The sequence below is a fragment of the Aricia agestis genome, chromosome 1 (assembly GCF_905147365.1).
Source record: "Aricia agestis chromosome 1, ilAriAges1.1, whole genome shotgun sequence".
Lineage (NCBI taxonomy): Eukaryota > Metazoa > Arthropoda > Insecta > Lepidoptera > Lycaenidae > Aricia > Aricia agestis.
This window is the reverse complement of record NC_056406.1, coordinates 21,811,470-21,825,592: the sequence shown is the minus strand read 5'-3', so window position 1 is coordinate 21,825,592 and position 14,123 is coordinate 21,811,470. Positions and strand designations below refer to the sequence as shown.

At 34.4% G+C, this 14,123-nt stretch overlaps 1 protein-coding gene and 2 non-coding genes across 4 annotated transcripts in view; 2 read left to right on the top strand and 1 right to left on the bottom strand.

Annotated features, from left to right (window-relative positions):
* LOC121732903 (protein timeless) overlaps positions 1–10,451 on the bottom strand; it is a 33,076-nt gene extending 22,625 nt beyond the window's left edge. The window contains exons 1-2 of one of the 2 annotated variants that reach the window (XM_042122936.1): positions 10,367–10,451; positions 556–660 (exon numbers count right to left, since the gene is read on the bottom strand). In XM_042122936.1, coding sequence (XP_041978870.1) covers positions 556–652 — 97 coding nt within the window. In that variant the 5' untranslated portion in view covers positions 653–660; positions 10,367–10,451. Of the gene's footprint in view, positions 1–555; positions 661–2,993; positions 3,126–10,366 lie in introns of those variants that run through there. The other variant, XM_042122931.1, reaches the window with a different exon arrangement.
* A 2,102-nt stretch (positions 10,452–12,553) lies between these two features.
* Positions 12,554–12,675, top strand: LOC121734631. Its single transcript, XR_006036770.1, has one exon. It is a non-coding gene; the product is annotated as a 5S ribosomal RNA (ribosomal RNA).
* Positions 12,676–12,750: 75 nt separating this feature from the next.
* On the top strand, positions 12,751–12,872 carry LOC121734591. Its single transcript, XR_006036760.1, has one exon. It is a non-coding gene; the product is annotated as a 5S ribosomal RNA (ribosomal RNA).
* The last annotated feature ends 1,251 nt before the right edge of the window (positions 12,873–14,123 follow it).

The window sequence follows — 14,123 nt, the reverse complement described above, 5'->3', positions numbered from 1 at the left end:
CAAAGTAGAAAAAATACATTATAATTACTTTATGCTTAAGGGTCATCCAACCTGATTAAGCTGGTGAACCCCTTAAATGCCAAGCACGCAATTTTAGTAACTTTCTCGGGCTGCTACAGACAATAAAGAACATATTTTATGTAGCGAGAGTAAGTAGCTTCATTTTGATAAGAGGAACAACATTTTTTCCGTGAAAATTCTCGAAAGTGGTAGGCGGTAGTTAACAGAGATAGAAAGGATTTAATATTTCGATTTTATGGTAAAATATTGATTGTTCTTGTTATTTATTGTTATTTAATTTAAGAGTAACATTATCCTACAATTAGTAGGACAATGTTACTCTTAAATTAAATAACTATTAACCTATCAATACACAAAAAATCAGCTAGTTAGCCCGTAGGGGTCCGTAGTCAACCAAGTTTTGTTGATAACGACCCATATACGGTCTCGACTCTCGACTCCGGAGTCGTGAGTCCTGAGTCAGTCTCAGGACACCTGATTTTACTTTAATTACTGTACGAAAATAAAAGTAATATATTTATAATTGTACTATACCATTGCAATTATCGTTTATGTGATATCCATCAGGGTGTGAAAATCCGAGATTACTGAATGAGCTATGTATTTGGGGGGTGCGAAGGACCCACGCCATCTTCTAACCTGTGAAAAGTACACAAAGAATCAAAAGTGATATCATTATTACCGTGATTACTGATTACACAGGGTTACGATAAGTGACCTTACAGGTTGACACGACGTCAAGGATTTCTAAAATAGATACCTATAGAAATGGATAAAAGTCGTTTTAAAGGACATAAAATATTGGAAAAAATCTAAAGTACGTCACGAAGCTTCCATTAAAATTTATATCCTTTCCGAATGAAAAGTCATAAAATAATTATTCGAGCCTCACATGACGAGTCCCAAAATGACGGAGAATAGGGATAGCAATACCACAATAGACATTTTAGACATAAACCTATAATGCATATTAAGTCTATGGGTTTAGATATACCTACTAGCTATTTGACCGAGCTTTGCTCGGTATTCGTTGCAACACGAATAAAATGACATTTTCTAAAAATGATTCCTAGCTAGATCGATTTATCGTTTAAAGATTTAGATATACAAGAATTGTTCGTTTAAAGATATAAGATAACCCTCCTCTGTTGCCCCGATGTGACTATAAAGTCTGATTAAAATAATATGACCTCTCCGATCGTGATCATTGAGTACAGCATTGTGTTTAGGGCCCCCGCTACCATAAATCTTTAGGGGCGCCAAAACCAAGGACCCAAAAAAAATTGCCTAAAAGGGGCGCCAAAATCCTTTTTTTGCACACAGGCGCCAGTAGCTAGGGATTGCAATCCGGAAAACCGGATCCGGAAATTTGCCGGATCAGGCGTCATTTTTCGGGTACCGGATCCGGTCCCAATATACCGGATCCGGTGTTAGCAGCAGCTCTATTAGAAGTTATTTACTAAGTGACGCTTTTAAATGATGAGCAACAAATGGATGTATATCGTTAAATATCAACTCGCCATTGACAACAGCTACGTATGGTGGTGGGGAGGGTGCAATTAACCTGCTCATGCTCTACAGTTTTTAAAGAGTGGCAGGCCCGGATCTAGGGTGGGGCGAGAGGGTGCACTTGCCCCGGGCGGCAAAGATTGGAGGGCGGCCGGAGGCCACCTCCCAATCTTTTGCCGCTTTCTTAACCGCCGCGTGCGCCACCGGTGGCCCACCGCGCTACCCCGTCAACGTTGTTTTGCAGAATTCTATCTGTTGTTAAAAGACTTGGAGGCGCCCCTTGTCGCCATGGACCTTGGAATGACTTCTCACCACCGCCACTTCAATTCAACAAAATTCTGTAGAACTCGTTCTGCGGTTAAAACCTATGTGACCATGAAATATATTACCTATTTTTGCTTGGAGGGCGGAAAAATGGGATTCTGCTCCCCTACTTGCTATATTTATAATTACATAAACTAAAACATAATAAACAAAATAATAATATAACATGTATATTGCCACTTCCAGTAATATGAGATCCGTGATGTTATTCTGTGTTTACGTAAGTTTTTACTGTCCATCCACAAAACGAAAACAAGAATTAATTAGTTATGAATAAGTGTTGTAAATTGTAATGTTTTGAGCAAAGTTTATAATATTATAATGTATTATTGTAAGCCTGTACACGCGGTACGCTTAGAGCTAGTTAACTGATAATTATTGTATATTTTCTCAGTTAAGTGAATTGTGTAAGTTCTTTTGAGAAAATAAATGTAAAAAAAAAATTAAATCTTGATTAAATCCGCCATCGTTTGAAATAATTTGCCAAGGGTAGTGTAGTACCTACATTTTTTTCAAAATGAAGTATCAAAGTTAACTAACAATATTTATGTGAACCATGACTAACTAAAATTTAACTTATTTTTTAAAATTAACAATGTTTTTTGCATTAATTAGTAGTTGCCATTAATAGCATCGTTAATGAAGATCTCGAAATTAAAAAATCACAGCGAAATTGTGACATTTGTGATCACAGGACTTGAAAATGCGACCAATGGTATCGAATTTTGACGTTTTTACAAATTTGTCTATTATCGCTGAACTGAGTGATATGGAATTTTTATTTTATTTTTCCCTGAACTGGTGTAACTTGGCCATTTATCCGGTCCCAGATTATCGTTGAGTTTTGGGACACCTGTATAAGCGTGAGCCATACTCTACGGTAGCAACTAGCAAGCAAATGGCAGAGAACAACTACCTAGTACCTACTACCTACCACTGTATCAGTCGCATGACACTGAGAAAATACCTACCTACTTAGTTTACTGACACCGATTATATTAACACCTTTGGCATACCTAAGGTTTCTTGAAACGGCGACGATAAGAGCTACCGCAGACTTACAATTTGGCGGTGGCGCATTGGTGGCGCACGACAAAGGAGTTGAAGGACAAATTGATTTTTATTGGGGTACTACCTACCTGCTAATATGAGGTTCCTCCTCAATTTTATTTAAATACAAAATAAAATTACGAAATTAGACGTAAGACGAGAAAACGTGATATTTGAGAACAAATACGCTGGGTAAAATAGCCTTCGCTCGCACGTGGGCGGTCTCGGCGACCGACGACGTAATGTTGTATGCGGGTCACGCGAAACCCGTGTTCGATACACGTGACCGTCGCGCGGCGTTCGTGTCGTAACCGACTATAAGGGTGTTTACACACGGGCGATGCCGTGCCGCTGCCGCTACGGCAATAGAAATACATACAAGGATGAGTAAGTCTCACGAAGCGGTTTTGGCCCGCGCCCGCCGCGGCTGTAGAGCTGCGGTTTTATTTCAGAACTCACGAGACGGCGCGGGCGGGCCCGCACAAATCGGCGGTCTCGATCATCAGCAGGAGCCACCGCGGTCGCGATCATCGCCCGCAAACTCTGCGAGCGATAATCGCATGACGGGCGGTTTCTACTACGATCGCCTATCTACGAAGGCTGCGGGCCTGCAACCGCGGCGGGCGCAGGAAAAAAACGCTTCGTGAGTTCTTAGCCTAATGTAGCGGCAGCACCGCCACGGCGCCGTGTGTAAACACCCTAACGACGTTTGTACTGCCACTGCCCACTGTACAATGTAGACATTATACAGTACCTAGGTAATAGGTTCTAACTTAAGTTTAACTAATATTTTTTACTCTTGTTAACAAGTGCCATTTTCGTCAAAACCTGATCTTATGCACCGAAAATTATGATTTTGATCTCATTCGATTCGGAATACCATCTACAACATTCTATCAAAATTACAAGAGGGCTGAAAAAAAATGCAAAAGTTATAAACATTTAAGTAAACATAAAAAGAAGGGTTTGGTTTTTTGAGATAATCAAAATTTCTGATGATTATGAGCAGGAAATTTCCTAAAAAAATCCTAGATCCTGGGACCTTATCGATAATCCTTATAACTTTAATTGAGCGGCGAAAGTAACGGTAAAAACGCGCGGTTCGGGTTTCGCGTGATTTGCCGCAATCTGCTACGTGAACTAAAAAAATATTTTAAGTGATTAAGGACGCTATCACAAAAATTATTACAAAAATTAGCAGGTCAGTACAAATATCGACGTTAAGGACATTAAAATAACATTCAATATCAGCGCGCCTTGTACAGTGGCGGTTACGATGCTCGCCGCGTTCTTGATAGGGCGAAAATGTATGAAGAAATTTGAGAGCGTTTCTTATTTTTCTTATAAATGGAAATGTTATTTATTTTTATATAAAATAGTTAGCTATTCGTACAGGAGACTAAATAAGCAACATTTTTTTGTATATTTATTTTCCTTAGTTCAGTGTATTTAACGGTTTAAGACTTTATTTCTCACAAAATAATTTACAAATTATATACACGGCGAGAAACACGTGTTACAAAAATAAATTGAGTGATACATTTGGCAAACACTTCCTAAGTATAGACAATTACATTTTTTGTCTTTTACATGTTCTCACAAAACATTACATTTATCATCACTATTTCAAAATTATACATCATACATTCTCTGGAAAACAAACATTACAAATTTTATCATTCATCATTATTTCAAAATTATACATCATACATTTTCTGAAAAACAAACATTACATTTATCATTCATCACTATTTTAGAATTATACATCATACATTCTCTGGAAAAACATTTTATTATAATTTTTTTTATTTTTTTTATATATAGGATCATAGAATATTATAATTGGTAGTTTATTACTATTTTACATTCATTTAATTAATATCAGTTAGTACATAAAATTTAAGTTTCTTTTTGAATAATGGCAGTGATTTTATTTCTTTTATATCTTTAGGCAAGCTATTATACATTTTGGCACCTTCATACATAATATTTTTAATCCCATAGTTTGAGCGTGGTGTATATAGATTTATATTATTTGCATTTCTCAAGTGGCGAGTGTGGATTTGCGATTTTTTAGTAAAGATGATTTGTGAGTGGATGTCTTTGGTTAATATTTTTCTTATTAGTAGGCAGGTGTGGAATTTATGTATTTGTTTTACAGTCATTAGTTTAAGTCTTTTGTAAATAGTTTTAGTAGGTGTCATGTATTCATAATTAAAAAGAGTTTTTATAATTTTATTTTGCTTTATTTGTAGTTTTTTAATATTTTCAAGTGTAGTGGATCCCCATACTTCAATCAAGTAGGTAAGGTGTGTTTTGATGAGTGAATTGTATATTAGATATTTTATGTTAATTGGGAAACAGTGTGTATTATTCTTAAGAACACCCATCAGCGACGACAGTTTGTTACATATTTTATTTATGTGCGGTTTCCAAGTGAGATGATTATCGAGAGTTAAGCCAAGATATTTCTCTGATTCTACTTTTGTTATCATTTCCTTGTCAATTGTTAACGGTGTAAAACTACCTAGTTTTTTATTTTTTGACGAAAAAATAATATAATTAGTTTTTTTGACATTAATAGTTAGCAAATTATACTTGAACCATTCATTAAGCTTATTTAAATCTTTCTGGGCTTGTGAAACTAGAGAGTCCAGTTTTCGTCCAAAGTAAAAGAGACAGGTGTCATCTGCGTATAGAGTTGTATCAGCCATTAGATTTAAGTCTTTTATGTTATTAATATATATTAAGAAAAGTAGGGGTCCGAGAATTGATCCTTGTGGGACTCCGCAAGATACTGGATTAGTACTACTCAATGTTTCGTCTATTTTGACTGCCTGCTTTCTATTTTTTAAATATGATTCTATTATTTTGTAAGCCGTGCCTTTTATACCAATCTTTTTTAATTTATTTAGAAGGAGTTTATGGCTGATTGTGTCGAAAGCCTTTTGTAGATCTATGAATATTCCAAGAGCCACTTGTTTTTTATCAATAGAACATTTAAGTTTTGTTATAAGGTCGATACAGGCTGACAAAGTATTAGATTTATTCCTGAAACCATATTGTTTTGAGTAAAGGATATTGTGAAAATTTAAGTATCTCACTAGCCTAACGTATATTACTTTCTCTAATACCTTTGATAATACTGGAAGGACTGAGATGGGGCGATAGTTTCCAGGTTCAGACTTTTCGCCTGCCTTGAAGATTGGGGACACTTTTGCCACCTTTAGTGAATCTGGAAATTGGCCCCTTTCGAGACAGTCATTTATGCAATTTGTAAATTCAGTTATGATCACCTCTTTCACACACTTAAGAGCCTTACATGAGATCCCATCAAGTCCTGTAGCAGTATTTGTTTGTAAGCTGTCTATTATTTTACTAATTTCTTGAGTATTTAGCTATAATGGTACCTAATCAAACCCCATTTTTTTCATCTTTTGCGATTATTGTGATGGTTAAAACGTATTTATATGAAAAATTTTTACGCGGCTATACAATTTTTATGGTGTAGACGTGGAGATGAATATATTATCTTTCATTTGAAACCAAAATATCCTCGCAGTGTGACTCCTAATTCTTTAAAATTGTACCTGAAAATCGCTGATATTTGTGAAAAAATGTGATAGCGTCCTTAAATATTAATATTAAGGAATAAAAACAATTGGGTACTACGTAGACATATTAATAAACAATAATCCGTTAGCAAAAATAAATTATCACAATTTGTTTAATTGTTATGCTTTTCTTAATTTGTTAATTAATAGTCACCATTTTAATGTTAACGTAAAACGCTGATTATTTCAAAACAAGAAATCCAGAGTTTTTTATTATTCTTTTGAGCTAATCTTAAAAGGCCTTTTAAGAGATCCCCGTTGAAAAAATTCAAAATTTTTTATTTTTCACTTTTTTATTAACAATCAAAGGCATTCCAAAATTAGTCATGTAAATAAAGCAAATACGGTATTTTTATATCCAATGTTACTATTTTGTTTTGTTATTGTCAGAAGCCAGATAATATTTTTTTTTTCTTTATAAATAATAAAATTTAAATAATAATTTTTATTGACGAAAAAACCCTAATTACTATATTTACATAAAAAATTCATGATTGCCTTTGATTGTTCATAAAAAAGTGAAAAATCAAAATTGTTGAATTTTTCTAACGGATATCTCTTCTAAGCCCTTTTAAGATTAGCTCATAAGAATAATAAAAAATTTTAAGATTTCTTGTTTTGAAATAATCAGAGTTTTTATGTTAACATTAAAATGGTGACTATTATCAAATTAACAAGAGCATAACAATTAAACAAATTGTGATAATTTATTTTTGCTAACGGATTGATGTCTACTTAGTGCCCAATTTTTTTTATTTCTTTATATGAATATTTAATCACTTAAAATATATTTTTTAGTTCACGTGGCAGATTGCGGCAAATCACGCGAAACCCGAACCACGCGTTTTTACCGTTACTTTCGTCGCTCAATTAAGAGGATACACCAGGGGCAAGAGAAATTGAAAATAGGTATTTGAAAATGTATTGCTGTCTCACCAATCTCAAGTCTCCCACCGCAGAGCGCGATAGAGACAACACGACAAAAGTTCTAATAAAAGAACAGAAAATCTTCGATTCGTTGTCCGCTGATTCCTTCTCCAAAACTTAACCGATTTAAGTAATTTTTTCATTAAGAATTAAAACAAGGCTTGAGCTGTGTTCCTATGTTTAATTATTTTTTTTTGTTTTAATTCTTAATGAAAATATTTTTTTCATTAAGAATTAAAACAAGGCTTGAGCTGTGTTCCTATGTTTAATTTTTTTTTTTGTATATTCTAGCCAGTTTTGTTTTCTGGGTGTTTGAACACAGAGGAAAATCTGGCCATTTTTTTGGGTTTTTGGACGTTCTTATCATTTTTAATAATTAAATTATGAAAAAAAAAGAAAACATAGGGACATGCTAATAGTGGCCATAGATATTGAGAAAAAAAATCATAACTCTACCGGCACTATCCAGGGAGGAAACCTGTTTCCTCCCTGGATAATGCCGGTAGAGGACAGCGTTTGTATGGAAAAACGGCGGTGTGGAATCCTCTTAAAGCTATAAGGATTATTGATAAGGTTCCAAAATCTAGGATTTTTTTAGGAAATTTCCTGCTCTTTAAGGATCTGTTTTTAAATTTTGATTATCTCAAATAGTTTTCGAAATATTAAAAAAAAACAAACCCTTCTTTTTATGTTTACTTAATTGTTTAAGTATAACTTTGCATTTTTTTTCAGCCCCTCTTGTAATTTTGATAGAATGTTCTAGATGGTATTCCGAATCGAATGAGACCAAAATCATAATTTTCGGTGCATGAGATCAGGTTTTGACGAAAATGGCACTTGTTAACCAGAGTATTTGGCGCTTAGGTCAAACGAATCGCCTTGTATACAATTATGATTTTACCGATATAGATAATGATTAATTGATAATAAGAGCGCCTGGCTAGTGCCAGCTTTGATTGTTGATTAATTTAATGTATGTAAGCCTGTTTGTTTGGCATAAGTATTGAGTACTTACATAAATCCTAAATAGCTTGTAGAATTTGTGATGCATCATTTGATTCCTCTTGATCATTGAAACAGACAATAGCTTAGATATGACAGCCGAAGATTTTTTTTCTTTTCGATTAGGTATTAATATGCTAATATTATAAATGCGAATGTGTGTCTGTCTGTCTGTTACCTCTTGATGCCCAAACCGCGAAACCAATTTTGCTGAAATTACGTACGGTACTGACATACTTTCAAGTTTGAGTCCTGGCAATGAAAATAGGATACATTTTATACCAGATAAATTGACCAATTGGGTCCAACTTCCAGCGTAATAAACTACATTTGGCACAACGGAGATGCAGACATCGTCTAGTTTAAAAAAAAAAGAAAAGGTCTCCAAACTCCAAATGAACAACAGTAGTTAACAATGCTGTTGTTAATTATTACTTACTGTTGTCTCAATTGAAGAACATAATTTAAAACAACATAATAATATTATTAAGGCCACTAGAGAATATGGTCTCAAATTTTTTTGCCTATTTGTGTTTTGAATTAATTAGAGTAATAAAAAATACTCCTTGACAGTAAGGATAAATTAAAAACAATATAGAATAAAATAAACGACGTTTATTTTGGACAAAATTGTTAAATAACAAACACGAAATTACAGCCGGTCTGCGCAGAGGTCTTTGAATTATTGTTAAATATAACAAATACGAAATTAACATACCTATGTAAATAACTACCTAGTTATTAATTTACTAATTATTTTTTAAAATTATACACCTACTAATTTAAATTTTTATGAAAGGCTTAACCCGTCGATCGTGAAAAAACGAGACACAATAGAAGTTCTATTGTGTCTCGGTCACTAGTGACCGTATGGGCCTATGGGGCTTGATGAATTAATTTATAATTTGACTTTTCGATCCGAAAGTAGTTTAGACCTAGAAACTATATAATTATAAATACAACACTATAATCCAAATCTCCAATACAAAATTATCTGTTTATCTTATATCTTTAAACAAGCAATTCTTACAACTTTTAAAAAAAAAAAATTCTCTGGTTTCATACTAATCTACTACTACTACTAAATAATATAATAGTTTAATACTAATCTGACACATTGAAGTAAAAGAATTTTAGAAGATGAAAACTTCCTCTATCTTTTAAAAATAAAAAAAAGCCAGTTCAATGTGCTAGATTTTTCATAAGAAGCCATTAATAAAAAATACACAATTTTTTTTCTTAAACTTGGGTTTTTCTATGTTTAATTCCACGAAATTTATAACATATTGCCTGTGTAAGCGTAGTCCACAAATTTAGCTATCAAATGAGACCTTTTTTATCTTCATAGGAGCAGTTCTGGTCAGATTAGTGTGAAAGCCCTAAAAAAACTAAAATGGCTGCCATTTTACAACCTTGAGAGAGAAAAAAAATTTGAGGGCCAATTTGTCGATAAAATATGCCATAGATCACGACATTAAAGGATCGGACACCGGTGTCGGGACACATTGTATATACTTATATGTAATTGGAAATTGGAATCTTGGAATCGGCTCCAACGATTCTCATGAAATTTAGTACATAGGGGGTTTTGAGGGCGATAAATTGATCTAGCTAGGAATCATTTTTAGAAAATGTCATTTTATTAGTGTTTTATCGAATACCGAGCACAGCTCGGTCAAATAGCTAGTATACTTATAATTAGTGAAACCACTAACCAGCAAGGGTGAATGAATTGATAGATACTATAATAATTGCTTTTCAAATGGAACCCTAAAATATAACAAAAGACAAATGAAAGAACTACACACTGAGCAGGCTAAAGTCATATTTTTAAAATAGTTACTGTAATATTGTGTTCATGTTTTGCTTAAGATTTTTATACCTACAGACAAAAAATACAGATAATTATTTATACTTACTGTAATTAACCTCTGCTTGGAACTACACTAAACTAACTTTGATTAGATTATAATTTAAGAAAGTATTAATTAGCTTTGTAAATTTTTCTTAAATATCTTATCAGAAATCAGAAATATTAATTATTACTAAAAAAAAGTATATTTAGTACATTTCGTTACAAAGAATAATATCCACTGCATAGGTATTAGGTCCACTGCCAGTCTGCCACAGTTGAATGTTGATCACAGATGTTGATCATTGATGACTGATGTCATTTGTCAAATGTCAATCTTTATCAAAGTGTCAACTGTCAATAGTCAAAACGTCAAATGTCATAATTTTTTTTTTCATATAATGGCACTTCGGCTATAACCATGGCATGGCCAGTGTCGAGTATAATATTATGGCGGGAAAACAGTATTCTTTAATACAATTTTTCCAATATTATCGTCAGGTCAGTCAGGTCTAAAGTCTAGTCAAAGACTGTATTGACTTTATACTTAGTATAAAGTCAATACAGTCAAGAAGTCAAGTCAGCCGATTCAGTAAAGTGGTAGGACGCTTTACTGAAACTTTTGATGGAGTTTTGGAGGGAACACAAAAGAGCACGTTACTGGTTATTACATCACTTTCCCACACTTGTGCACGATAACGAATATTTAATGGTTAATATCCTACCAATATTACACATTATAAAGGGTTAATCCGCCGAGCTTAAAATCAATTGTCGTGCCTCTAGCGCCGGCACCATAAATTCACTATGTCTAGGTCACACAAGCACACACTAGGTCACAACACTTAGCACTAAGTCCAACCACTAATCACTAGGTCTAATCACTAAGCACTATCACTGTCCTAGGTCGTAGCCAAGTCGCAGGTTTCACTGGTTCACTCACTATTGATCACTTGTTGTCACTCCAAAATCGCCTTGATGATAGCTCGAAACGAACTGAGCTGCCGGGCCTGCCTGCAGCTTTTTATATGGCGAGACGAATTCCAGAAAGTTCCCGATTCGCGTAAACAAGTAAACAACCGTGGGAACTTTCTAGGAGGCTCGAGCATGTACCACAATAAAAGTAAACAAAATAAACCGGTAAACACGTAAACAAAATGTTGGACTTTTCTAGAAGGTTCGAGTATGTACTTGCGCACTTCATGCCATCTAGTATTGAGTAGGGGATTTATGTTGCCTGTGCTCCCTCGGTAAGTTTCGCTGGTTTGTCGCTAGATGGAACCACGTGTCCGTATACCATGTACCGCAACAGTATTTATAACATAAAGTAATATACCTGTAGGACGTAGGTATTAACTTTATGATTTATTATTGGTAGGCTGTTGTTTCTGATATCTATGTTGGTAGGTGAGTTATTTAATAACGTGTATAACAATCGAAAGAATCGAAAATTTAACTTAATACCACCTCTTATAAAAATACGTATGAGCAAGCGATAGCGCGATCTAGGCGACTCTTGGCACCAACTGTTATGAGTTTTTGGAACTAACTTAATTTGAACAAATTTACGCATTTTCACCCCCTTACAACCCCTTTTTCCAGTTAAAAAGTAGCCTATGTTCTTTCTCAGGCTCTAGACTATCTGTGTACAAAATTTCATTACAATCGGTTCAGTAGTTTTGGCTCTGTTGTTTCTGATGTCTATGTTGGTAGGTAGTTATTAATTAATAACGTGTATAACAATCGAAAGAATCGAAAAACCCGATTCAACATGATACCACCTCTTAGAGAAATACATATTATGAGCAAGCGATAGCGCGATCTAGGCGACTCTTGGCGCCATCTGTTATGAGTTTTTGGAACTAACTTAATTTGAACAAATTTACGCATTTTCATCCCCTTACAACCCCTTTTTCCAGTTAAAAAGTAGGTAATCTATGTCCTTTCTCAGGCTTTACACTATCTGTGTAAAAAAATTCATAACAATCAGTTCAGTAGTTTTGGCGTGTAGGCGAGACAGACAGACAGAGATACTTTCGCATTTATAATATATATAGATAATAGAACAAAAGCTCTGATAAAATACACCGGTTCTCGTCCGATCACCGAAGTTAAGCAACGTCGGGCGCGGTTAGTACTTGGATGGGTGACCGCCTGGGAATACCGCGTGATGTTGGCGTTTTGTTGTTATATTTTATGTTGCTCTATGTATAACATCGACATCAGCTGTAGAGTCGTTTGCGCTCAGTGAATCGCCAACGTCCATGATACCACGTTGAATACACCGGTTCTCGTCCGATCACCGAAGTTAAGCAACGTCGGGCGCGGTTAGTACTTGGATGGGTGACCGCCTGGGAATACTGAGTGATGTTGGCTTTTTATTGTTATATTTTATGTTGCTCTATGTATAACATCGACATCAGCTGTAGAGTCGTTTGCGCTCAATGAATCGCCAACGTCCATGATACCACGTTGAATACACCGGTTCTCGTCCGATCACCGAAGTTAAGCAACGTCGGGCGCGGTTAGTACTTGCATGGGTGACCGCCTGGGAATACCGCGTGATGTTGGCTTTTTTGCTGCTAAAACTTTTTTGTAGAATCATCACAATTATTAACTAAAATAAGAGCGTAAGGCACACATTTGACATTACTTCTGAGAAGTAAGCTGCTTCGATAATACAAGTAACATTAATTAAATAATTAATGTTACTTGTATCTCTCAATTAAATAATAATACACTTCCCTTGCACTTATTCCACTTTATTTTAAGATATTTATTACAAAATTGTTAAATACACGACCGGTTTCGAAAAAATACACACCTGATGATGAAATACACACCAAATGTGTGCCTACGCTCTGGAGTTAAGGCTGAATTTGTTATGTTCAATTTTGGTGACATTGGTCACCCTGACGTGGTAATGATGATGATGATGATGAATGTAATTTGCATAGTAGCATATGCTTTCAGTTCTTAAAACAGCGCCTAAACCCCCAAACTTGTATTTATAAGGAATCCGGAGTTCTCTTAGTATCTTCGGAACCATAATATACCTCGGTGATCATTAGGTCACCACTTTGTGAACATGGTACCAAATTGGAGAGAAACCTAATACAACAAAACAAAAATTTCGAAAATCGGTTCACAAACGGCGGAGCAATCGTTGAACATACAAAAAAATTAATATATATATATATATATCCACAGCCGATATATAACCTCCTCGTTTTTTGGAAGTCGGTTAAAAATGTATGATGGAGAGCGTTTCTTATTTTTCTTATAAATGGAAATGTTATGACTAAATAAGCAACTATTTTTTTGTACTTATATTTATTTTCCTTAGTTCAGTGTATATAGCTAGATTGATTAGGTATACCTCATGGTACCTAATCAATCCCATTTTTTCATCTTTTACGATTATTGTGATGGTTAAAAAGTATAATTTATGTGAGAAAAATTTATGCGGCTATAAAAATTTTATGGTGTAGACGTGGACCTTTCATTTGAAACCAAAATATCCTCGCAGTGTGACTCCTAATTCTTTAAAATGGTACCTGAAAATCGCTGATATATTTATGAATAAATGTGATAGCGTCCTTAAGGTGACGCCGTGATAATAATTTGGCTGCAGCGATATCGATTTTTCTCAACAATGACTAAAATCTCTACGAGAGCGACATGGTCTTTTTGTACCTAACTCTCTATAAAAAATAAAGATTTAAAAAAAAAAACAATGACTAAAGTTAAGAAATTAAAGTTCATTGTCAGTATTCATCATGTCTTTATCTTTGAATTACCCATAGCCAAAGACTTCTATTTAA